The following is a 23,292-nucleotide window of genomic DNA, read 5'->3' as shown; positions in this document are numbered from 1 at the left end:
TTTTCTGGGACTTTCCATGCACCATATTCATAGAGAGGAGATTTTTAGGGAAAGTCCCAAGGAAAGATGAACTCTAGACAAACCAAACACAAGGGTTTCCTGCCACTTTCTGGAACTGTTTTTACTTGTGTGTAGCAATAGCATAGCATTGAATAGAGGCTGATGATGTGAGGTGGCAGGTCGTCTGGACGAGTGACCGTCTGATTATCACTGCCCTAATTTCTGTTTTGGCCTATATTCACCATTTTCCAACATCTGGTATCTGCTGCATTATCTCATCTCAGAGCCACAGATTATCTCTGCACATAAAATATCAAGATAGACAACTCAGATCTAAATCTTCATATTTTTTGCACAGAAGAATTTTATCATTATAAAAGATTCAGGATTTTAAAATGAAAGCACTCAAGTTGCAAAGCTGCCTGCCTAAGCACTTTATATCAAATGTGTTTGTGCTGACTAAAAGAAATGGCAAAAATATACTGCAAAATCAACTTTGTGGTCATAATGTTTGAAATTGGTGTTGCATATTGGCCATCAGCCACCTATAGATAGATAGATGGATAGATAGATACAGGGCCATGTGTCTCATTAATCAAATTCAGCAATAAAAAAATAAGATAGAAAAGAAATATGAAAAATAGCAGAGGAAAATGACACTAAACAGAAACTAATCTCTACCTCAGGAACTAGACTGTCTAAATTACAAATTAGAATTTTTTTGAAGTGAGAATATAGTAGACGGCCATTATTGAATAAGATCCAGATCTGCTATCACTATTATATCCTCTATGAATTATATCCACTATGTATATCCTAATGTAATTCTCAGTGTGGAGGAGTTGGTACCAGACATAACCAATACAAAGCTATGGCCAAGGCTAAAGTTACTCAAGACTCAGTGTGTTTTTGCAATTTTTTACTTTGATGTGAGAATGGCAGATGGATCTAATCTTGAATTTATTCAGGATCAACAAGGACTGTATCCAACACACTAGGCATAGTAATGACAACCACTGCAGCCTATTTCTACATAGTGATGTAAAAAGAAATCACATGGTGACTTTCCTAAGCAAGCTAGTGAGCGGTTCACAGTGCACAGAGGTTAATTATACGTATTAGAATTAACTATTATTAACTGAAGTTTATTCTAGTGGGTGATTTTTTATTGCCTTGGTATAATATAATTATGTAAAACAAACAGAGTATTATAAACACTGGATCCCTGATGCTGTGACATCCTGTATGGTAAGCCAACTTGCTGACATTCTGGATCTGGTAGCCTGGTTAGCGCAATAGAAAGTTGCCAGCCAATCTTTAGAGCTACTACCATTAATAAATCTGAAAATTTTTACTAAATCCAGCAAATCCTGTAACTACCATAAATCAAAGTTGAAAACAAAATGAAAAACTAATACAAAGCACAACTATTTGGTGAGGCACTGAGTTCAAGTAAAAAAAATAAAATAAAACTACCCCCCCTAAATAAACACTTGATAAGCATAAAACTGATGTAAATTGCATGGATAAAGATACTTGACAACATTCAGGTAATGCTACAATGTGTGAAACAGACAGGGAGGGGCTCAGGCAAATCCTCCGCCCTCCTACTGAGAGGAAGTGACATTTCAACCAATCACAATCCTTCGCGCGGAATTTCAAACATTTTCAAATCACCATCCCCTTGTGGTTGAAGGATTGTTCCGCTAAATTCGTAAACAAAATAGTCCCTCGTTATTTGATGTGCGTTATATGTGATTTGGAGACCCACACATATCTCCAAAAACAGCGTAATACAAAAGCATATATATATTGTACCCCAAAGCGTCCATTAATTTGGGAAATCGTTTGATTTCTGCGTTTGTGTGATGTGGCGGAGTGATACCGTAGTAAAGCACCACTCCAGAAGCAGTGCGAGGAAAGAGCAGAGATGACCGTATTAGCGTAGGTGAAGTTAGCTTATTCGTTAAGTGGTACGCAGGGGTAGCTAGAATTTAATTTCTACGTTAAGTCTGATATGATAGTATAATACATTTTCTCATCGGCATATCCCAGTTGACGTTTATGGATTACCAGAAATCGACGTGTCTTTGAACGGTCTTACAGGTAACGTTAAGTTAATGTTACAACGCTAGCAATCTTCCTCCAAAGCTTCATCGTCTATGCACGTTTTAAGACACGAATCTAATTCGATAATTTAGCCCGTTACTCGCACAATAGTCGGCGTTACTTTGAGTCATTTCAGTGTTAAAATGCCTTTATTTCTGACACTGATGCTTTTGAAGTGCCATTGCACGTGGGTTAATTAAAATGTGCTTCTGTGATACGTATCATTCACAGCCGTGTCAGCCAAGAATTGGCAGCTGAGTTGCCATGATAACGTCGAATGTCTGTACAACATATTAGCTTAAGTAGGATTTCTTTGTAGTAAATAATCACAGTAAAGCTAGTTATCGCACACACGTTGCCCTCAGTTGGCTGCATGTTTATAGATGATTAAAGTCAGCCAGTTTTCGACACAAGTGAAGCCACGTTGATAAAAATGAATCCGTTGCTGTATAGTGTTCTTTGCTGTCTTGTCACTGACTCTTTCTTTGCTGTTAGGTAACACAAAATGCCATTACACGGAAAAATAGTCGTGATTAAGAGGAGCGGAGGAGATGGAACTGAATTTCCTCTTACTGCATCATGCTTGTTTGGAAGGTGAGACTAATGTAATGTAATACATTTTGTGAATTTACCCTGGATGTCATGGTTTTTTATTTGCATTTAATTTGCTGTTGCTGAAAAACGTGGTAACGTTACAACTGTTGACAACCCTTTCCGCACTCGGCTTATTTTCTCTTAAACATAATTTGGTTAGTTTCTTTCTTAAACGGTATATCTTCTCTTAATGTCTTCGACAGATTACATACGGGCATATATTTTGTTGGGGTCAACATTTACTATGTGCAACCTCATGTTGGGGTTCGCAGGGGCTCTACTATAAACCCTCCTTGGTTTTAAACGTTTGGAGGCGGGCTTCCAGCTGCTGACGTCAGTCACGAGCTGGAGCAGACGCTGCTTACGTACGCTGTCAATGAAGATTGTGACAGGACTACTCTTGTCACAAACATTTGAAACACACTTTTGTTCCTGTTGTTACACAAAGTAGCAACATATAAAACACATGGCATAGAATTACAGTAACTGTTTCTCTGGTTGTAGAAAATTATGTTGTCTTTATATCAGATGTGACGAATAAGTAAGATGAACAAGTCTAAGTTTGTTTGTTGCACTGACAATTTGCTTCTGTGTGATCTTATAGGAAACCTGATTGCGATATTCGCATTCAGCTTCCTCAAGTCTCCAAGGAGCATTGCAGAATTGAACTCAATGAAAATAAAGAGGTAACTGCACATATTGAACACTGACATTAACCTGCCACAGCGTCACATGTTTAAAGGATAATACCGGTGTTCTTCATCTTTTTCCTGGTTGTGTCTGCACACAGTCAGTGTAGTTGAAGGTTTAGGGTTCTCCCGTCAGAAGAAGCCATTTGATGCCATTCATTTTTGCACAGTGTGAAAAACAACTTCTGCAGACTTGAAAAATGCCCAAGCTTGATCATCTGTCATAGTAAACATGAAGCCTTAATTTGGTTTTGTCAAAATTTCTGTTTTGTCGTTATTTCATTTTGCCAGAGTTGAGAGTTTTCATATCAGCGCTGCATTACGTGATGCAGCTATCAGGAAAAGTCTCAGTGATCCCTCAAACGTCTCATTTGGGGCTTCTTTGTTAGCCTGGACAGCAGTTAATTTTAAGCTAGGTTTGACAACACAATGCATTTTAAAAATGGAAATTGTTAAATCTACTTGCATATGGCATACATTGCAAAATGAGTAAATAGGCTGTAACTCTAAATGACACCAGTATTCTCCTTTTTAAGCTAAATGAACACAACAAATTGTATGTTTGAGGTAATGGTTTCATCTTTGTTTCCCCCAGGTCATTCTAACAAATTTGAGCTCAGTGAATCCAACCCGTGTCAACGGAGAGGAGTTGGAGCAGTCTGAACGTTTGAAACATGGAGATGTGATCACTATTGTTGATCGTTCTTTCAGGTTTGTTTTGCAAGGTTTTTGGAGGGGTTGCTCAATGGGTACAAACATAGAAGTTTTATAGATACTGTCACTATTGACATCGATTCCCTTCACCACAAAGTAACTTTACTAATATAAGAGTTTTGCCTTTTAATAGTTAGTAATATGGTCCTGAACTGCCTGTATTGTTGGAAGTTGGAATTTGGAAATGTTACACCCCATTTATACACAATATTAAAATGCAATCTGTATCTGGATAACTTCTCTGGACAAAGAAAAATGTGAATTAATGCAAGGTGTAAACACACAGCATGCATTGCAACCAGATCTCAGCCACAGTCAGCCAGGTGTAACTGGCATCCGTACGGTGTGTTTGCATTTGTGTGAAAGAACCACCCACAGGGCAGAAACATCATGACCTACTCTGAAGTTTGCCATCCACTCAGCTTCAATGAAGCACTCCAGCATGATCCCCTCCCACCAGTCATCGCTCCTTTCCCTCATCCATAGTGAAGGAGTCACTGAAGTAGCATTCACAGTAGCTGCAAACACTATTTCTGTTGCCTCCCATGAAAGAGTTATGAGACAACCCTCTCTGCCTTAAATGAAAAGTAAATGCATGCTGTACTAGGGCTGGGCGATAATTCAGTATTATAGTTTATCGTCTTTCAGTGGAATCATATCGTGATGATATGAAGATATTTTGATATCGTGACACACATTTCTGCTGTCTGAATTGATGATGACAAGCAAATTTTACTTAAAAAATAGGATAAAATTAGGCATGGTAGGAATATTATTTGAATATTTCTGTTTTGTTTGACATCACACTTAACATTACCATTCGGTTCAATGAGATGAACATTAATTTGATTATTTAACGTGATTTTGCATACATGAACCATATCGTGATATATATATTGATATTGAGAAAAATCCATATGATTATCATGATGTTGATTTTAACCATATTGCCCAGCCCTATGCTGTACAGTATCATGCCTAATCATCCTACACCTGCCATGTTTGTTTTTGTCGACAATTCCTCCTCCCCACCTATTTGCCTGCTTTGCATAATGCACACAAAAATGAAATATGATCACGATGTGAACAGAATCCAGACAAGAAGAACGCATCTAAATACCAGGTGTAAATGCAAAGCATGTGATCGGATAGGCTATATCATTATAGCATATAGCATATCCAGATACAGAACACATTTTAACACTAAATGTAAATGAGACCATTAATATTTTGTTACTCATTGCGGTTTCAGGTTTGAGTACCCTCCAGCACCCACACCAAAGAAGAAGAGGTCTTCCATAGCCGGCAAAACTGAAACATTCCAAGTAATTCACTCGTTAATATCAATCCATCTGTAATGACTATAGCATTGTGTACAACTCAACACCTTGAATATGCCTACAACCCTGATAAATCAGATTGTGTATACATGTGCATGATTTTGTGTGCTAATGAAAATGTCTGACACCTAGGTTCTGCAAGATCAAGTGAGAGACACCACCACTGTTGAGGCGGGAGAAAAGAGGATATCTGAAGTGTCCACAGGTGAGTATTTGTGATTTGTTGATGGGGTGATTGTTCTGACTCAGCAGTTAGACTGGTAAAAATACTTTGAACAAGGCATGTGTTCATAAGTCACTCAAAAATATAGGAAATAAACACAAGAAATCTATGTTAATAAAGGCGAAGACCCTAAAGCCCAATCACTCTCCTCCACCCATGTTCAGTTGCTCTGGAATTTGGTGGCCGTTATGTTTCTCAAACCTCTAGGCTACCTATGTCTGTTTTTGTTGTTGGGTTTCAGTTGTATTAAAAGTGACTGTCAAGTGGACTTGCTTTCGATCTAAAAATTCATTTGTTTTTGCTTGTTTCTAGACCCCCATCTGAAAGATGGAACCAACAATGACAACATCCAGCGCTCCCTGGAGAAAAGTGTTGAGGTGGAATCCAAGGAGGATGGAAGCCTGCTACAAAGCAAGACCAGCTCCCCATTCAATGAGCTGTATCAAATGATCAAACAAACTCTGGATGCCAAGACTCCACGGAAATCTTCTGTCAGCGTGCCTCAGACGCCAGCCTCAAGGTTCTGCACACCGAAACCTGGGTCAGTCAGGAAAGTCGCTGGAAAGCCTGTCGTTTCCACAGAAGTCAAAAGCACACCTAAGAAGGTGGAAGATGAAGCCTCTTGTGGAATCACTGCAATTGAGGGCAATGCTGAAGTTGAAAATAACAGTGTGGCGACTCCAAAGTCGGCGAAGAAGCAGAGAAAGTCCTTCCAAGTTCCTACTTCTGAGATGACTGGACTCGTATCAGAAGAGAACAAGCCAACTGAAGAGGCTGCCGAATCTGAAGCAACTTCAACACCCCAGAGAAGACTTCATGCAACCCCCCAGAGGTTCACAGTGAGTGAGGTGGTTGAACAAATTTCTGCTGAAAAGCCCACGACCCCCACAAGGAGGAGGAGCAAGGAAGCCACACCAGTCAAACCTGTAGTTACTAAGGAACAAGAAGAGGAAGCCAAGGTGACTGAGGTCCAGCCAGATGCTCCCAAAACGGAGCCTTTAAGAAGGACGTCACCAAGGAGCATAGAGAAGAAACTCAAAACCCAGGATGTACTTCGTGAACTGGATGTTGCTCCTGTCAAAAATGGTAAACGCATTGTAATCCTTGTATTTTCACACACATTTTGAATTGTTTTCAACCTAGCATTTGCCATTGCTTTTATTTGTATCTTATGTCGTATTTAGTCTTAAATGGTATTGCAGTGTATTGATGTACAACAATCATGTTTTCAATTCATTTTTCAGAGAAATGTAAAACGGCCAAAAAACGTAAAAGTGGAGAACTTGGTGCTGACTTGCTCACATCGCAACTGAAGAAGAAGCGGGTTTCATTTGGAGGTCACCTGAGCCCAGAGTTGTTTGACAAACGTCTGCCTCCCGACTCTCCATTACGCAAAGGGGCCGCTCCACGACGAAGCCTATGCCTCGTTAAACCCAAACTGTCACTCCTCAGACGAGCTTCTGCCATTGGCTTGATGGAGGTAAGACTATGGAGGAGGGTTGTTGGGTTTTACCTCTCACGTTGTAATTGTAATGCAGCCTATTCATTTTTTATTCAAATGGATTTTGGTTTCCATAGGAATTCGAACTCGAGCATCCAGCCCTTGCCAGCCCAAAGGTGAAAAGTCCAGCAAAAGCAAGGACACCATCACCTAAGAAGTCCCCAAAAGCTAGGACCCCCTCTCCCAAGACTCCATCACCTGGAAAGAAGTCACCAAAAGCTAAGACCCCTTCTCCCAAGACTCCATCACCTGGAAAGAAGTCCCCAAAAGCTAAGACTCCTTCTCCCAAGACACCATCACCAGGAAAGAAGTCACCAAAATCTACCCCAGCTCAGCCCCAGTTGGCTGACAAGAAAACCCCCACTGGCAAGAGAAGGTCATCTTCAGTGTTGTCCACTCCTACGGTTGGTGTAACATCAGCCAAAACCCCCTTGAGCTTAGGAAACCAGACCCCCACAGTGCAGGGCCGCTTCTCCGTTTCACGCATCAGCACCCCATCACCCGTCACAGAACAAGATGCTGTTGCTGTCCCGGTGCCTGTAGTCCCGGTTACCCCTAAAGTGCCATTGAGGAGAAAAAGCATGAAGAGCGCCTCACGGAAGACTCCAAGCATGGCGAAGAGCACTATAGAGGTCTTGCGCAGGAGAAGTGGCATTTCACGAGCATCTATGAAAGGTATGCTGGGCTCCAAACTACCTTTTTCAAGCCTTCCTGAAATATTATTAGTGTTGTCTTTTCAACATCCTTGGGAACAATGTCATTTAAAAAACAAAAAGTTTTTGTGGATAATACATGGTCAAAATCAGTCAACTTAGTCATTTGGTTGGTCATTAAAATGCATGTGAGCAGCATTTTTATTTGCAGTAAATGTTACATAATGTGGATTCATTACTATGCAGTGTTTGTTTTGTTTATAGTAATTTAATGTAGTGGTGCACTGACCCCTTAAAGACTTGAGTTGTAAAGTGAGGTTTGTAACCATTAGATACTCCAAGTATCTCTGTAACATAAAGCGCACACACACAGTGTCAGTGTTGTTCATTTTAACAACTAACATTAGCCTATTCAGCAAAGGCTTCAACGGAACGTTATGCTCCCAACCTCCAAAACTTTAGAAATGTTTTAAATAATTTTTCTCATTGGAAAAATTGGCAATACTGTAAAAACTTGCAATTTTATATTCTGGATATACTTTATATCCAACTCGGTTATGATAGAAAATCCTGACTGTCAGCTTAAATCAGTCCTGCCAGAAGGGTAAAGTTATCCGTGAGTAGCATTGCACTCATCTTCACCTTTATATCTGAGTGGACAATTTTACATATCTCTGACAACTAAAATGTGAAGTTAGTGTCTATAGGAACAAAGTTTAACATTAGTTTTCATACCGGACCGACTGGATAGTAGTCAGTTATCATCTGAATAGCAGGTGCTTGTGGAAAACACTGTTTCTTGTGAGAGGAAGCCTACTGTCTGATTTTTTTTGTAGGGCCTAACCATCATTGTTTTGTTTCTCAGTCAATAATTCCTATGCAGACATTGTGAAATTTGGACAAACCAAGTCTCAAGTGGTTGCTGCAGCTAAGAAGACTGCTACCACAAAGAAGACGAAGAAGGTGGTTGTGCCTAACCCCAAGGTAAAGTAAAATAATAAACACTGGGTATTCACATAATCTTAACAATGAAATCGTTTTATATTTTCTGTCTCTTGCAACTTCACCTTAACTTATATTAAAGTAAGACTTGCTAGATTCTACTATGGATACAATGTTGCTGCCCACTCTTTAGAACTGAGAAGTGCTGGCTACAAATATCATTGAAGATCTTGTGTTAATGAGCAAACAGTCATAGTATGACTCATTTAAGGGGCGATTGCAATCATTCTAAATATCAGTTACTACAGGAATGTTTGTGGAGTTAACATGGCCACTAGTGCAATGGCCAAGCTATTCATGGCTCTTACTGGATATTTTCACAACTTTGTCTCCCATGACTTTTCAGACATAATTTCCACAGCAACAGTCAGTAATGTCTTGTATTTGATTTTTCTCTCAATCTTTCAGACCCCTGCAAGAAAACTCCAGGACCATGTCAGCACTGGGCATGCAGATTCACCTGTTACTATCGTTGTGGGCAGAGCTTACAAACAAAAGGTTGTGCAGCCTACTGGTGCCGCCCCAAGGCTGGTCCACAATACTGCACTCCTCAAAAAGAACATGAAAATGGATGAGGATTTGACTGGTAATTACTTCAGTCCACTGCTATCCAATGACATGGCAAAGTTATTTAGGCATGCATTGTATTGTAACAGTATTGTATTGTATTGCTTTATATTGTACCTGCTTATGTACTTCATGTTGCGCCTTGTGGTTTCAGGAATTGCTGAAATATTTAAAACTCCTGCAAGGCAGAGGAAATCAGTCATCAATGTGCAGAGTGCCCCCAAGACCCCTCAGGGAGCCCCAGCTACATCTATGGTAGAGGCTTCAGTGTTGAACACACCAGAGGAACCTGGTAAGTGTTTGTTGTTTTTTCTCTCCCTCTCTCTCTCTTTTGCCGAGAGGTGTATATGAAGGATGGTGTATATGAAGGAGGTTAACATGAAATTAATATTCAATTATTCAGTTTAAACTATGACTTACTTTACAGGCGAGATGATGGTGTCTCCCTTGAATGTTACGTCTGCAGTGACACATGAAAGATACAACAGTGAGGCAGTCCAACGCCTCCTTCATGATGATGAAGAACCTAGCTTTGTCAGTGAGATCCCTGCCTTGGAGATTCCTGCTGATGATTCCAGTGAACAGCAGTGCACAGATTTGAAAACTTCTATAACAACTCCCAAGCAGAAGCCTGAACAGCCCGATTGTCTCACTGGAGTTAAGAGGATCATGAAGACGCCAAGACAGAAGGCCGAACCCATTGAGGACCTGAGAGGGAAACTTCTGAAAACTCCCAAACAGAAGCCTGAACAACCTGAGTGTCTCACTGGAGTTAAGAGGATCATGAAGACGCCAAGACAGAAGGCCGAACCCATTGAGGACCTGAGAGGGAAACTTCTGAAAACTCCCAAAGCACCAAAAGTTGTTGACGTGGAGTTGGATGGCGTCAAGGAACTTCTGGAGACACCTGTGCACAAGAAAAAACCTGTAGAAGACCTTGCTGAGGTGATGGCTATGAAAACTCCAGAGGTGAAGAGTTCCCCATTGGTTTGTGCCAATGGCGAGCTGATGGGTAACGCTCCAGTAGAAGACTCTGAAGGACTTCAAGAGCTCATGGAGGAGCCACTGAGTAATCCCAGTGCACAAATGGAGACAAATGAGGTAACGGAAACACTTTTGAGTATTTTCAGTGTTTTATTTGAAGTGTACATTGTCTCAATGTATTCTTGCAATGTTTTGACAGGTGCTATTTAAATTTATTTTTAACATGAGTATTAGTTGCACACACTGAGCAGGCTGTATCTTCATTTTCTGGTAATTTATTGATGTATCAAAAAAGGTCATGCCACACCAGTCCCAACATTTCTGTGAATACCTTTATCAAGGTAAATGATAGTAGATACAGGGCATGAAGGCAATGGTAGAGAGCTTTAGAGCTGTATCCTTTGGGTGAGAACTGCTTCTCATAACCTTATCAGATATGTTTTTGTTCAGTTGGGGGTTTGTTGGGGTTTTCTGAGTCTAATTAATAAAGAGTAATCATTGTCTTTACAGGGTCATGATCAAACATCTCTGGATTGTGGATTGGACATCGCAAAAGGTCAGTTTGTTCTTTAATTTACTTAGGATAATGAAATTATGCAGACATGTTTGAACACTTCGATGTTCAAGAGTGGTTTGCATACTTTCTTCTCATATTCTTTTTTTCTATTTTAATAGAACCAGAAGTTGCCTGTGAGGAGCAGCAAGGGGATGTGCCTTGTGAAGATCACAGTGAAGATGGACCATCAGATATGGAGAAAGTCCCCCAAGCTGACATTGCAAAAGGTAGGTTGTCTTGTGCTGCTCTTTCATTTTGGTTATGTTTAAATTACACTCAACAAGATTCCCACTGCCTGTGTTTGAACAGTTGAGTGTTTAAGCAAGGTGCATTAAAGCAAAGAGTGGTTTGCATACTTTCTTCTCATATCTTTTGTTTTTCTATTTTAATAGAACCAGAAGTTGCCTGTGAGGAGCAGCAAGAGGATGTGCCTTGTGAAGATCACAGTGAAGATGGACCATCAGATATCATGGAGAGTCTCCCCCAAGCTGACATTGCAAAAGGTAGGTTGTCTTGTGCTGCTCTTTCATTTTGGTTATGTTTACACTGAACAAGATTCCCACTACCTGTGTTTGAACAGTTGAGTGTTTAAGCAAAGTACATTAAAGCAAAGAGTGGTTTGCATACTTTCTTCTCATTTCTTTTGTTTTTCTATTTTAATAGAACCGGAAGTTGCCTGTGAGGAGCAGCAAGAGGATATGCCTTGTGAAGATCACAGTGAAGATGGACCATCAGATATTATGGAGAATCTCCCCCAAGCTGACCTAGTAAAAGGTAGGTTGTCTTGTGTTGCTCTTTCATTTTGGTTATGTTTAAATTACACTCAACAAGATGGAAATTGTACATTTCCACAAACATTTGGAGATGGAGTGAAAGTTTGCTTAGTGACCTGTTTAAAAAAAAAAAAAAAAAAAGTATAAGTTTTAGATAGATATACTTGGACAGTGTTTGAAAGAGTAATAATGCATAACAAAGTCCAAAGTGATAGTTCCAATTAGCCAAAAGATATTCAGCTTTTCAGCAAAAATATGACACTTGGGGAAAACGACACTAACAAAGACTAATGTATATTAGCAAAATGTGTCTGAACCCTGACTCAAGTATTTGACTCAACTATAACAGTTAATACTCAAATAATACAAATGTGAAGATAATTTGTTCACTTTTTTCACATCTTTACTTCAGAAGCGGAGGCTGATGAAGTCGTCTGTGATGACCAACTGGATGAAGTGCCCTGTGGTCGTACTGAAGATGGACCATCAGATGCCATGGAAACTGTACCCCAGGCAGCTGTAGACCAGAATTTACCTGAAGAACAACCTGAAGTGGAGACAGCAATTTGCAAAGTCACTGAAGTGGACACAGCTAGCATTGCAACTGAAGTGGACACAGCTCGCATTGCAACTGAAGTGGACACAGCTAGCATTGCTCCTGACACTCAGAAGAAATCCGCTCGAGGCAGAAGGGCAAAAGTAGTGGGATCTACAGCAGTTGATGATAAACAGGAAGCAACAGAACATCTTGAAGATACCGTTGCCCCTGCTCCAGTTAGAGGAAGAAGAGGAAAGAAAACAGACAGTGCTCCACCAGCCACCGTCAGACAAACTGCAAGAAGCAGAAATGCAAAATGTAATGAAAGCAGGGATGTTGAGCTCACAGTGGAAGCAACTGACTCTCTGGCTCCCAAGGAAGAAGTTACTCTTAAGCCCAAGAGAGGAAGAAATGCCAAAAAAGCTGCTGTTGATGAAGCTGAAATGCTGCCAGAGATTGCTGTTGAGGTTGTGAGTGACCAGACTCCTCCAGTAAATGTCAATCATGAAGCAAATGACTCTGCAGCTCCCCTGGAGGAAGCTGTCTTAAAGCCCAAGAGAGGAAGAAAAACCAAACAAGCATCTGTTGAAGAAGCACCAACAGTGTTGGAAAAAACTGAAGTTGTGAGTGACCAACCTCTCATGACAGATGCTCAGCCTGAAGAACCCATTCCTACCGCCGCTGCAGAAAAACCAAGAAGAGGAAGAAAGACTAAACAAGAATCTGTTGAACAAAATGAGGTGGTAGAAGACACAGGCAGTGCTGTGGAAATTAAGCAGCAGTCTCAAGCCCCAGTCCGTGCTAAGAGGGGAAGAAATGCCAAACAGGAAAAAGAGAAGGTGGAGGATGATGGTGAAATTCCCCCAGTTGAGATTGCGTCCCAGGAGAAATCAAGGAGAACAAGAAAGGCCAAACAAGACCCTGTCGAGCCGACAGAAGTAGAAGTCCAAATGGTTGAAATTCCTGTCATAGAGAAGGTGGCGGCTCCACTTGTTGCTTCTAAAGCAAGAAGAACAAGGACAGCTAAACAAGATTCAGTCGAGTCCACTGAGGAGATCCCCATTGAGTCAGCAAGTATGGCTACTCCTGCTGAAGCAGTGGAGGTGCATGAAAAGGCTCCCGTGGAACCAGCTGAGAAACCCAGAAGAGGAGGGCGAAAAACAAAACAGGATACCGAGCCTGTAGCCCCTGTTGAATCCACAGAAGTCCAGGTCAAACCCACTGAGAAACCTAAGCGGGGTAGGCGAGTAAAACAAGAAGTCATTGAAGAGGTTGAGGTCATTGCAGAGGTGCCAGAGGAAAAAGCTGAACACAAGCAGGAGATTGAAGAGAACATGGATGATGCTGATTCTGCCAGTACTCTGGCTGACGAACAGCCAGAAGCTCCTGTCATTAAACCTACTAGGGGAAGGGGGGTGAAATCTGTTGTGAAAAATGAGGTTTCACAAGCCATTCCAGCCAAGAGAACTCGCCGAGGTGCAGCTCCTCCCCCTCAGGAGGCCGCTGATACGGAAGCCGCTGTCCTTGTTTCAAAGCCGGCTTCTCGAGGAAGGGCCGGAAAGCTGAGCAAAGCCAGTGATGCTGATAAGCCCGCTGAGGTTTCGGTAGAGCCTGCCAAAAAGGGAAGAAGGGCAGCAACAAAGCCCACAACAGATGATGCCGCAGTTGTCCCAAGCACTGAGAAGATCGAAAAGGTTGTTGATGCTGAACCTGCTCCGGTTGAAGTCAAAAAAGGAAGAGTCTCTAGAAAGGCAAAGGCTGCAGCTCATAGTGACCAAGCAAATGCCACTGAAGATGTCAATGATGCTGTTGTGGAAGACACACAATTGCGCAAGAAATCTGTAAACTGGAAAGAAGATTTGTCAGTGACGTATGATATTACAACCCCAACGCCAGTTGTGAAGGCAACTCGAGGCAGGAAGACAAAACTTGGAGACCAAGACGAAGCCTCACAAGCGACCCCCACCAAAAGGGGCCGTCGCAATACAGAATCCACTGTGCCCTGTACTTCTGAGACTCCTACTAAGCCTGAAAACAAAAGGAAAGCATCAAGAAGTGCAAACAAAGCTGAAGAGGAGGATCTCTCAGATAAAGCTGTTCCATCCGAGCCTGTCAAGAGAGCCAGGCGGGGGGCAAAGGCCGCTGATGCAGCTTCCACTGAGGCTGTCACCCAAGGTGCTGAAGAGACGGAGTCCACACGCAAAGTTCCTGATAGGCGCAGGGGGAACGCCTCTAAGAAAGCCGTAGCAGTGGACAATGTCCAGGCTGTTGAGGCTGAGACGCAGCCCAAAACCCGAAGAGGACGAGCAGCTAAGAAATAGAGCGTTTGTTTATTTTCTTAACAACAAAAGCCTCTTTTCAACCTTTTTATATTGCTTGTAGAATGATTTTAGAAAGTTATATTTTAGACTGAAAATCACAGCTTTTTGCTTTTTTGAATATGGTTGTGCATCTTGTGGTATTTTTTTTTTTTAAACATGGATTGTATTCTATTCATTTCTGATTTTGCAAATATTTTGTAAGTGATAAAAAAAAATTGGTTATTAAATTTTTGTATGAGAGATTCTGAATGCTCATTTTTTCATATCCAGTGTGCCCAAATGCAGTCTTATGAAGTCATGATTATAATTCACCTGTTGGCTAGACAAATATTGTGAGAACCTTTACACTTACGGTTCTATGCATCTACTAGTTTGTGGTCACTGGGTTCTTCATCATTTTCATGGCATAGTCAGTTACACAAAATGATTGTAACTTGGTTGACACCGGGTGAAATTTCATGACCAGAGGGAAAACAAAGTTAACAAGTTTTTCAGGACGCTCAATTTTGGCTGAGAAATAAAATATAAAGTTAATTCTGTGAATTCCTAAATCAAGATAATAAATCAATATAAGGGGCAATTTTTTATGTTGGTCACAGTTTTTAGTAAACATGCACATGCTGTAGATTTCTGAATATTGGTGCTTATATATACAGGCATATCCTATATATGTATGTTTGTATAGATATAAAATCATAATTCCAAACGCTTTAATTAAATGTAATAGAAACGGTATTACGCATATTTAAAAGATTAAAAAATCGACTAGGGGAGTGTTTAAGTTTAAAAACATTTGGATGAATAATTCTCTATCCCATCATCTATTCCAAAGAGTCATACCAACAGAATAATGCCACCTTCAGGTACTCCTAGTAAACTCGTCAAAGTACCACTAGTCACATGTTTTTGTTCAGCAATCAAACATACTTTGCAGAATGAAGAGGAAAAAATGCGCATCAGGTATATGCTTTAATAACCAGACAAAAGTAAATGTGACAAAATGGCAAAGTAGAAAATAATGTAAATCATTTACCTAGAATGCTAAAAATAAAACCTATAATAAATACAGTAAATTTTAACACGACTTCCATGAGCTCCGCCCCCTAAACATGTTGTCAACTCTGATATCAGAAAATCCCAACTTTGTTACAGTTAGTTACTGTATATTGATACAGCAATGCAACACAACATTTGTGTATTTCGCTGTGAGGAAATACTCAGTAGGTGGAGCATCCTCTTCAGGCTTCTGTCATGAATTTGGCTGAAACTCAGATCGCATTTCTTGCATTATCCCTCCTAATAGCCATGCTCTAATTTCCAATGGCTCCATAAACATGTGTCTGTGTTATCGCAATGGGAATGGGGAAAACTGGAGAGACCGGAACCCTTATGGTAAAATAGGAGAGCAACCCGGACAGGTTTTGGAGGCGGGCTGGAAACGAACGCAGGCTCGACGCTTGGAGGGAGATTTGAGACGCTTCGGCCCCAAACTTGGCAGTCGCGCTTTTTCAACTTTGTTTGCTGCTTCGCCGACGTGTTTGTGATTTTTGTCGTTATGGAGTTGGACAGCGACATAAAAACGACACCGAGAGGGTTTCACTGCAACCTGTGTAACGTCAATATACCAAACAGTAAGTAGCTAACTCGGCCACATGCAAGTCATACGTGAAACTGTCATCAGAAGTTTCCAGTGACCGCGCTTTGTTTTTGGTCGGGTTGCTATGTTGGCTGATGTTAAATTTTTACTAGTGAAAGTCAAGATGATGTGTCTTCTATGTATAAGTTATTGATGCTTTAGCTAGTGATATCTATTCATAGTATTCCCATGGTGGCACGTGCATGTCCTATGAATATTGTGTTCGCTTTCCCATATACACAGCTCATTGACTGCGGCTGTCATTTGATTATAATCACCTGTTAATTTCCTACCAAGATGGCTGTGTGGAGATGTAACGAAATACTATGAATTTAGCATTTTTCATTAATCAAATTGTGAATGACATAATCTGCACGTCTGAAATTGGCAGACAAGCGTTATATCACCACATGATTTTGGTTTTTGAAACTCCTTCCTGTGTTCCTATACCATTATTTTTTTCACTAACTATAAATGGACGGCAATAATTTTCTCTCTGCTAGAGCCAAGCTTGGATGACCATGTAAAAGGGCGTAAACACCAGAAGTTGAGCAGTGTCCGGACCACCAGGAAGACCCAGGAGGAGCACAGCGTGTTCGTCAGCGGCCTTAAGCCTGACACCTCCCAGGCTGACCTAGCTGAGTACTTCCAGCAGTTTGGACCAGTCTCAGATGTCATCTTTGATAAAGACAAGGTCAGCCTCACAGCATCAGATACAGCTCCTCAAGTGACATACATAGCCTCACAGGTTTTTCTCTTTTTTTGAAGCATCTAGCTTTGCAGTTTTGCCCCCAATCCAAGAGACCTGGCAGCCATTTCTGTCGCTACATATGGAATGTGACTGATGCACCCTGCTGAAGTCTAACTCTTTGATGTGTCATTCTGCACCCACAGGGTGTGTATGCCATTGTGCAGTTCAGTGAGACAGACAGCACACAGGCAGCCTTGTCCCGTGTCGAGCACCAGATGAAGGGCCTGAAGCTGCGTGTCAAACCGCGGGAGAAGAAGGAATTTAAGCTGATCAACAAGAAGCACAATTTCCAGAACCTCCAACTGGTCCTCGAGCGACTCAAACCCGATTTGTGTCAGATGGCGTGTGTAAGCATCTCATTATCAGAACTTTGATATTTTTTCATGTTCCTCGGCATTACTGTTTTAAAAAGTGCAGTTTTATCTATGTAGTGCTGAGTTCTGAAAACAAAAGATATAAAGCCAAAAGCCTGGTTGATACCTTTTTATCAGTGTGAATGGTTCTGCTCATGGTGTAGTGGAGGCATGTTCATCAGAACTTGATAAGGGATTGTGGTCTTGTCCTCTGTCGTCCTCCAGGTGAACGGGCAGATGCAGTGTGTAGTCGAACGATTTCAACTGGGGGAGAATGAGAAGAAGGCCCGAGGTTTGCTGATCCAACTCATTCAAGAGGTTTTCAGAGAGTTCTTTCCAGGTAATCTCCTCAAACGCATACACAGAAACTCAATTTGAAGCCACATTTTCACTTTGTCCCCAGTTCTAGCTATTATCATCATAAAAAAATGTACCAATATTGGTCCGACCCCTTAAACAGTCTCATCAATTGTCATCTGAAACCTTCTCATCCATAATGATAAAGACTCTGAGGTGATTTTCCATGTTTGGTTGGGTTGCAGACAGCCAGATCCTGCCATTTGGCTCATCTATGAACACCTTTGGCATCCACTCCTGTGACCTCGACCTGTTCCTGGACCTGGAAAACACCAAGGTCTTCCAGGCCCGAGCCAAGTCCACCACAGAACAGGTCTGCTATCCTGTTCGCCTGCCGTAGTTCTTTTGAAGTCCATGTATTCATTTGGATCTAATATAGAAGCCTGTTCCAAAGGCTGAAATGTTAGTTTTTTACCTGTTGATATGGCTGGAAATACCCTCAAATTAAAACTCACTCTTGAAAGCAACCCTCGGCAACTTTGCACATTGACGGCTCAAAATGGCAACAAGAAGTAACTGTTTCAAAAATCTGAACTTCAATACCCAGAATTTTTTTTATTTTTAGATTGAAATTTTGCCTATTGCAGCTTTATCCTCATCGTTGTTGTCATCCAAAATAATCAGAGCCAAAACATCATATGATATGTTGGAAATATGTATGGAGCCATGTTGTCAACTAGGGCTGGGCGATATGGTTGAAATCAATATCATGATAATCATAAGGATTTTTCTCGATATCAATATATATATCACGATATGGTTCATGTATGCAAAATCACATTAAATAATCAAATTAATGTTCATCTCATTGAACCAAATGGTGATGTTAGGTGTGGTGTCAAACAAACTGAAATTTTCGAATAATATTCCTACCATACCTCATTTTATGAGAGTTTTTAAGTAAAATTTGCTTGTCATCATCAATTCAGACAGCAGAAATGCGTCACGATATCAAAATATCATCACGATATGATTCCACTGAAAGACGATAAACGATAATATTGAATTATCGCCCAGCCCTATTCTCAACCTTGATTCATCCATTCCTGTCTCCAGGCGGGGGAGGGCACCTCAGACGACGGCCGCTCCGAGGACTCCATCCTGTCTGATATCGACCTGTCCTCCGCCACGCCGGCCGAGGTTCTGGACCTTGTGGCGGCAATCCTGAGGCGATGCGTGCCCAGCGTGCACAAAGTCCAGGTGGTCGGCAGCGCTCGCCTCCCGGTGGTCAAGTTCCATCACCGCGAGCTCAACCTCCAGGGGGACATCACCATCAACAACAGGTCAGCCGATGAATTAATAGAAGTTTTCTTTGACACTGGGTTGAATTCCTCTGCACTTCAGACTGCTTTGGATTTCATCTGTGCAGTGTTTTTTTTCTGTAATACTATATTACAATCTCTTTTATCCATAGACAGCATTGAAAGTCTTAAGAGACGTAGTGAGTAATGTTGTTTACCATGAAAAATAAGCAGAATTAATATACATTTTCCTTGCCTCCTATTCTCTGTCCCTCACTAGACTGGCAGTAAGGAACACCCGCTTCCTCCAGCTGTGTTCAGGGATGGATGCCAGGCTGAGGCCCCTGGTCTACACCATCCGCTACTGGGCCAAGCAGAAACGGCAAGCTGGTGAGACGCATTCATCAGCACCTCAGAGGAGACAGATGAGACATAGACCCTAACACTGCAAAAGAATGGATAAGATTAAAAAAAGAAGAACTTTCTGTCACTTCAAAAGTTATCCTACATTTTTCAGCACCACCCTCATGTGTAGCATCAGTTCTCTGTTTCTAATAAAAACAGATATCAGATTTGACCAAAGAAAAGTAGGCTTTGCTACCTGTGCACTGTGCATTGTTATTTCATTCTTTGTTCAACAGGGGGCAGTAGAACCTCACTTGTCCCTTATGATCTTGTCTGGGATCTGTCTGGACGGATCAATTTTGTGTTTCCTTTATTGCCTTCACATAAAGGCTACGGTCAAAATAAATGAAGCACAAGTCCAGCTACAGTGAAGGATTCTGGATGTGCTGCACTAATGTGGGATATGTTCCCTTTTGTGGAATCAAAGTTTCCCACAAATTTACACAAATTCTAATTCCCAGTAACGTTAACTCTGAGAAATCTCCTTAAGCCCATGACACATTTCTTTCTTTCCCTTGATGATGAGCCAGTAGCCTCCAGGATGGCAGTGCCCTTTTCAGCAAGGCACATGTGCTCAATCATTTAAGGAACATAAAGGTATCGGCTACATGTCAGGGTGTTTCAGTGACCCCATATGATCCAAATGTAACCTTTACTGGACATTCTTTCCCCCCCAATATCACAAATCACAAATGGCGGGCTGCTATTATTTATGTATTGATTACCATTAACCTTGGCCTGTAGGAGATCAGTGAACCAGACCCATGCCAAATCCCCCTACCCCATTACAGAAAGGTTTATGCTTTTATCCATTAACCAAACCCTGTATACATTTTATTTACCCCATTTCTTCAAGTAATCATTGAAGTTTTATCTTATTGAACACATTGTTGACATCATACTTACTTGTTATGTCTGTTTAGGTAATCCCAGTGGTGCCGGTCCTCTGCTCAACAACTACGCTCTGACACTGCTGGTCATCTTCTTCCTGCAAAACTGTGAGCCTCCTGTCCTCCCCACAGTGGACCAGCTCAAAGACATGGCCTGTAAGTGCTGCACAACCCTTCCACCCCAAAGTGTCAACACTCATTGTTACTCCACTACCTAGTTTGTCTGAAAAAGAGGTGACACATATACAAAAATACCTATATATGATGAATAAATGGCTACCTTGTGGATATGTGAAAGCATTTAAACTGCAAATTAGACTGCACAGAATATCCAAAGTGCATGTGCATTGTATATTGGATGGGTTAAGTCAGGGATTTCAATACGTCTACATATTTCACTTTCAGACATTGAGCTTCATTCCTGAGGGGTTCAGATAAACGTCATACTGATGATAGCAAACATGCCCATGTAGTGAAAATGCATTGGCAGGCAAATTTGCATCCGTTTACTGTGATTTGATTTTGACTCTTGGTATTTGTAACTTGCTTACAGGTGAGGAGGAAGAGTGTGTTATTGAGGGCTGGAACTGCACCTTCCCCAGTCAGGCTATAGCTGTGCCCCCCAGCAAGAACACCCAGGACCTCTGTAAGTTACTGATAGATAATTATATTGTGAGACAAGGGCATTGCTTTTTATTAATAGATTTTCAATTTACGAACTGTATGTTTTTACATAACTTAGCTTACCCTTCAGTTTGGAATACAACTTCATATAACCTCTCAAATGAGACTGTTCTTTTTCAATTATTGAACCAAGTCAGCATCACCATTACAGACCCTAACTGTCACCCTCTCTTGGATATGTTGTCTGTCTATCCAGGCACCCTGCTGGCTGCCTTCTTCTCCTTCTATGCCCAGTTTGATTTTGCGAGTAGTGTGATATCTCTCAGGGAGGGCCGTGCACTCCCAATCACCGCCTTCCTCAGCCAGGATAAAGAGGAGGAAGCCATGCAACAGGAACAACCCACCAAGCCCCAACGCCACAGTCCTAAATTGGGCCCCCTCAACCTCCTGGACCCCTTTGAGCTCCACCACAACGTAGCTGGAAACCTGACCGAACGCTCCCAGCACAGCTTCCAGAAGGAGTGCCAGGAGGCTGAGAAGTATTGCCGCAGCCTCCAGTACCAGCGCAAATCCACAAAAGGGAAGGCATGGGGGCTGGTGCGCCTCTTCACCCCCCATGATGAGGTGCCACACCGCAAGACCCAACAGGGAGCCGCAGAGAAAGAGCTGACCATCAGCATTCCCTTCAAATTAGCGTTGCTCCCAGAGGTGTTGCGTAACCAGCTCCACATGGCTGGAGACGGCTTCCGGCTGTTGTGGTTCCAGAGGGTTTGCTCTGCAGTGGAGGGGGTTTTCCAAAATGTTCTCAAGTGTAGCCCTGCTCCCTTCAGGGACTCTGTCTTCGGGGAGGATTCAGCTGCTGCTGAGGTCATGGAAACCTCCTCAACCGACCTCAACATGTCAACAAACGATGGTGGTGACAGCGTTGCCTCCTCCAGTGAGGCCAGCCCTCTGGGTACAGCTGTAGTCGGAGCCAAGAGGCCACTGTCTTCTGGCAGCGACGCCTCTGTGTCGCCCCATGGGAAGAAGCCACGGCTAGAGAGCGGGTCTGACCCTGATTGCCCTTGCTGGACCTGGGTCCAGAGGCACATGGTGTGGGCTGGCAGGAGGAAAGTGAGAAGGGAGCTGACCAAAGAGACAGACTTGAGGCAAGAGGGCAGCAGTGTGGAGCTGGAGTCCCAGGTCACAGCGCACATCGTGGACAAAGAACCAGAGGTCAAAGATCCCCTGGAGTTCAAGGTTCAGTCCCAGATAGTCGGTGGGACGGAAAGCACAAGGGCTGTCCTCAAGTTCCAGCCAAATGGTGACAAGGCAGGAGTTTTTCAGGACTTCTTTCATTTCCTGGAAGCCTTCTTGCCCAAGATGGTGGAGACGTTACTAGAAGAAGTGTAGAGCAAAATGGGACTCTTCTCCAGATATTTTGCCATAACATCTAAGAAAATTTTGTAGTTTTTGTTAAGAAAAGTCAAAGGATGTGCTTTGAATCAAGAATGCCTTTTCTCCAACTCAAATTAATCCCATGAGAGTGGGTCATGAAAAAGCATAAGTAGAAGGGCTTTATATTGACCAGCCATTAATGATTATTGTTGTAAATATTGGCTTTGTTGTCAGAATGTTGAGTTTGTTATGTTTGTAGTTCTCAGTTTGTTTTGTGTTTCAGAATATGATTCCTGATGAAGCCCACTCAGTTTTGTTTCAAACTTGTTTCGGATGTGGCTTGGTTTTAGTTTTAGTGAATTTCTGTTTTAAAATTATGCTCTTAAATGACATGGGTTGAAGGGAAACTTGAGTGTCAGACATTCACAGCATCTGATGCTGTTGGAATGAATTAAAAAAACAATTGGAAACAACAAATGTCCTCATTTCATATATGATGATTCAGAACAACCTAAGAATGTATTTTTGCCCTCAGTTACCGCCTTGATAACCTTTTCAACAATCCACACATGATTATGGGGTGTTGTCAAGAGTCATGATGTTGAATATCAAGCCAGCCAGGATTATAGTCGTTACATAGTGGCAGGAATAGGCTCGGCGCCAAAACAGTCTCATTGCCTCAACATGTGGTGTGGGCTGCCAGGGAACGGTCGTGGAGCGGAGCTTTTATCCAGTCAGGTCTTTGCTCACACGACTGAGACAGATGAGAGTAATTACTCAGGCGGGCAGACTGCTTTATTACGGCAGGACGAGCTGGAGCTGAGGGATGCACAGAGCTCCCATGTGCTGATTAACACCATTCATCTCACTTTTAAGGGGAAATGGAGAGGGCCAGAAGGTTAGACAGGGCTACGGAGGATGGAGATGGACGTCGTGATGAAGAGATGATGGAGTGGGTTTACTACATGTTGATCTGCTGCTCATTCCCGTTATTAATACAATGTTTGATTTGCCCTCAAGATTAAAAGATACATCTTGGTTTTATACATGTGATGGATGGTTCATGGACCATAGAGGTTTAAGTGAAATCACAA

General features: G+C 41.9%; 2 protein-coding genes across 3 annotated transcripts; both read left to right on the top strand.

Moving 5' to 3' along the window:
* The first annotated feature begins 1,934 nt into the window (after positions 1-1,934).
* Positions 1,935-14,753, top strand: mki67 (marker of proliferation Ki-67). The gene is made up of 18 exons (XM_071537802.1): positions 1,935-2,106; positions 2,605-2,703; positions 3,308-3,389; positions 3,988-4,103; positions 5,359-5,431; positions 5,579-5,651; positions 5,982-6,755; positions 6,914-7,149; positions 7,248-7,845; positions 8,689-8,807; positions 9,234-9,411; positions 9,547-9,684; positions 9,820-10,493; positions 10,887-10,932; positions 11,052-11,159; positions 11,325-11,435; positions 11,596-11,706; positions 12,118-14,753. Exons 2-18 carry the CDS (start codon positions 2,615-2,617, stop codon positions 14,562-14,564), a joined length of 5,973 nt encoding a protein of 1,990 aa, XP_071393903.1. The 5' UTR covers positions 1,935-2,106; positions 2,605-2,614; the 3' UTR covers positions 14,565-14,753.
* A 1,285-nt stretch (positions 14,754-16,038) lies between these two features.
* On the top strand, positions 16,039-22,977 carry tut1 (terminal uridylyl transferase 1, U6 snRNA-specific). 2 transcript variants are annotated; one of them, XM_071537800.1, is made up of 10 exons: positions 16,039-16,195; positions 16,704-16,894; positions 17,095-17,298; positions 17,530-17,644; positions 17,847-17,974; positions 18,718-18,944; positions 19,183-19,292; positions 20,231-20,353; positions 20,751-20,843; positions 21,078-22,977. In XM_071537800.1, the coding sequence occupies exons 1-10, from the start codon at positions 16,120-16,122 to the stop codon at positions 22,211-22,213; spliced, it is 2,403 nt and encodes an 800-aa protein (XP_071393901.1). In that variant the 5' UTR covers positions 16,039-16,119; the 3' UTR covers positions 22,214-22,977. The 2 variants fall into 2 exon arrangements, with proteins under 2 accessions (XP_071393901.1, XP_071393902.1); XM_071537801.1 differs by lacking the exon at positions 16,704-16,894 and having other exon boundaries at positions 16,107-16,195.
* Positions 22,978-23,292: the final 315 nt, after the last annotated feature.

The sequence above is a fragment of the Centroberyx affinis genome, unplaced genomic scaffold (genome assembly GCF_046629955.1).
Source record: "Centroberyx affinis isolate AG114_WGS23_722 - 3 ecotype Tasmania unplaced genomic scaffold, CSIRO-AGI_Caff_v1 ptg003127l_1, whole genome shotgun sequence".
NCBI classification, from domain to species: Eukaryota; Metazoa; Chordata; class Actinopteri; order Beryciformes; family Berycidae; genus Centroberyx; species Centroberyx affinis.
The sequence above is the reverse complement of the archived record's forward strand: the minus strand, read 5'-3'. Positions and strand labels throughout refer to the sequence as shown.

Excerpts from the sequence above, each read along its gene's own strand:
- tut1 (XM_071537800.1), top strand. The coding sequence starts at position 16,120 with ATGGAGTTGGACAGCGACATAAAAACGACACCGAGAGGGTTTCACTGC. Across the intron at positions 18,945-19,182 it reads GACATCACCATCAACAACAG|ACTGGCAGTAAGGAACACCC; the intron begins GTCAGCCGATGA and ends GTCCCTCACTAG. Across the intron at positions 19,293-20,230 it reads CAAGCAGAAACGGCAAGCTG|GTAATCCCAGTGGTGCCGGT; the intron begins GTGAGACGCATT and ends ATGTCTGTTTAG.
- mki67 (XM_071537802.1), top strand. The coding sequence starts at position 2,615 with ATGCCATTACACGGAAAAATAGTCGTGATTAAGAGGAGCGGAGGAGAT. Across the intron at positions 3,390-3,987 it reads AACTCAATGAAAATAAAGAG|GTCATTCTAACAAATTTGAG; the intron begins GTAACTGCACAT and ends TGTTTCCCCCAG. Across the intron at positions 10,933-11,051 it reads TGGATTGGACATCGCAAAAG|AACCAGAAGTTGCCTGTGAG; the intron begins GTCAGTTTGTTC and ends CTATTTTAATAG.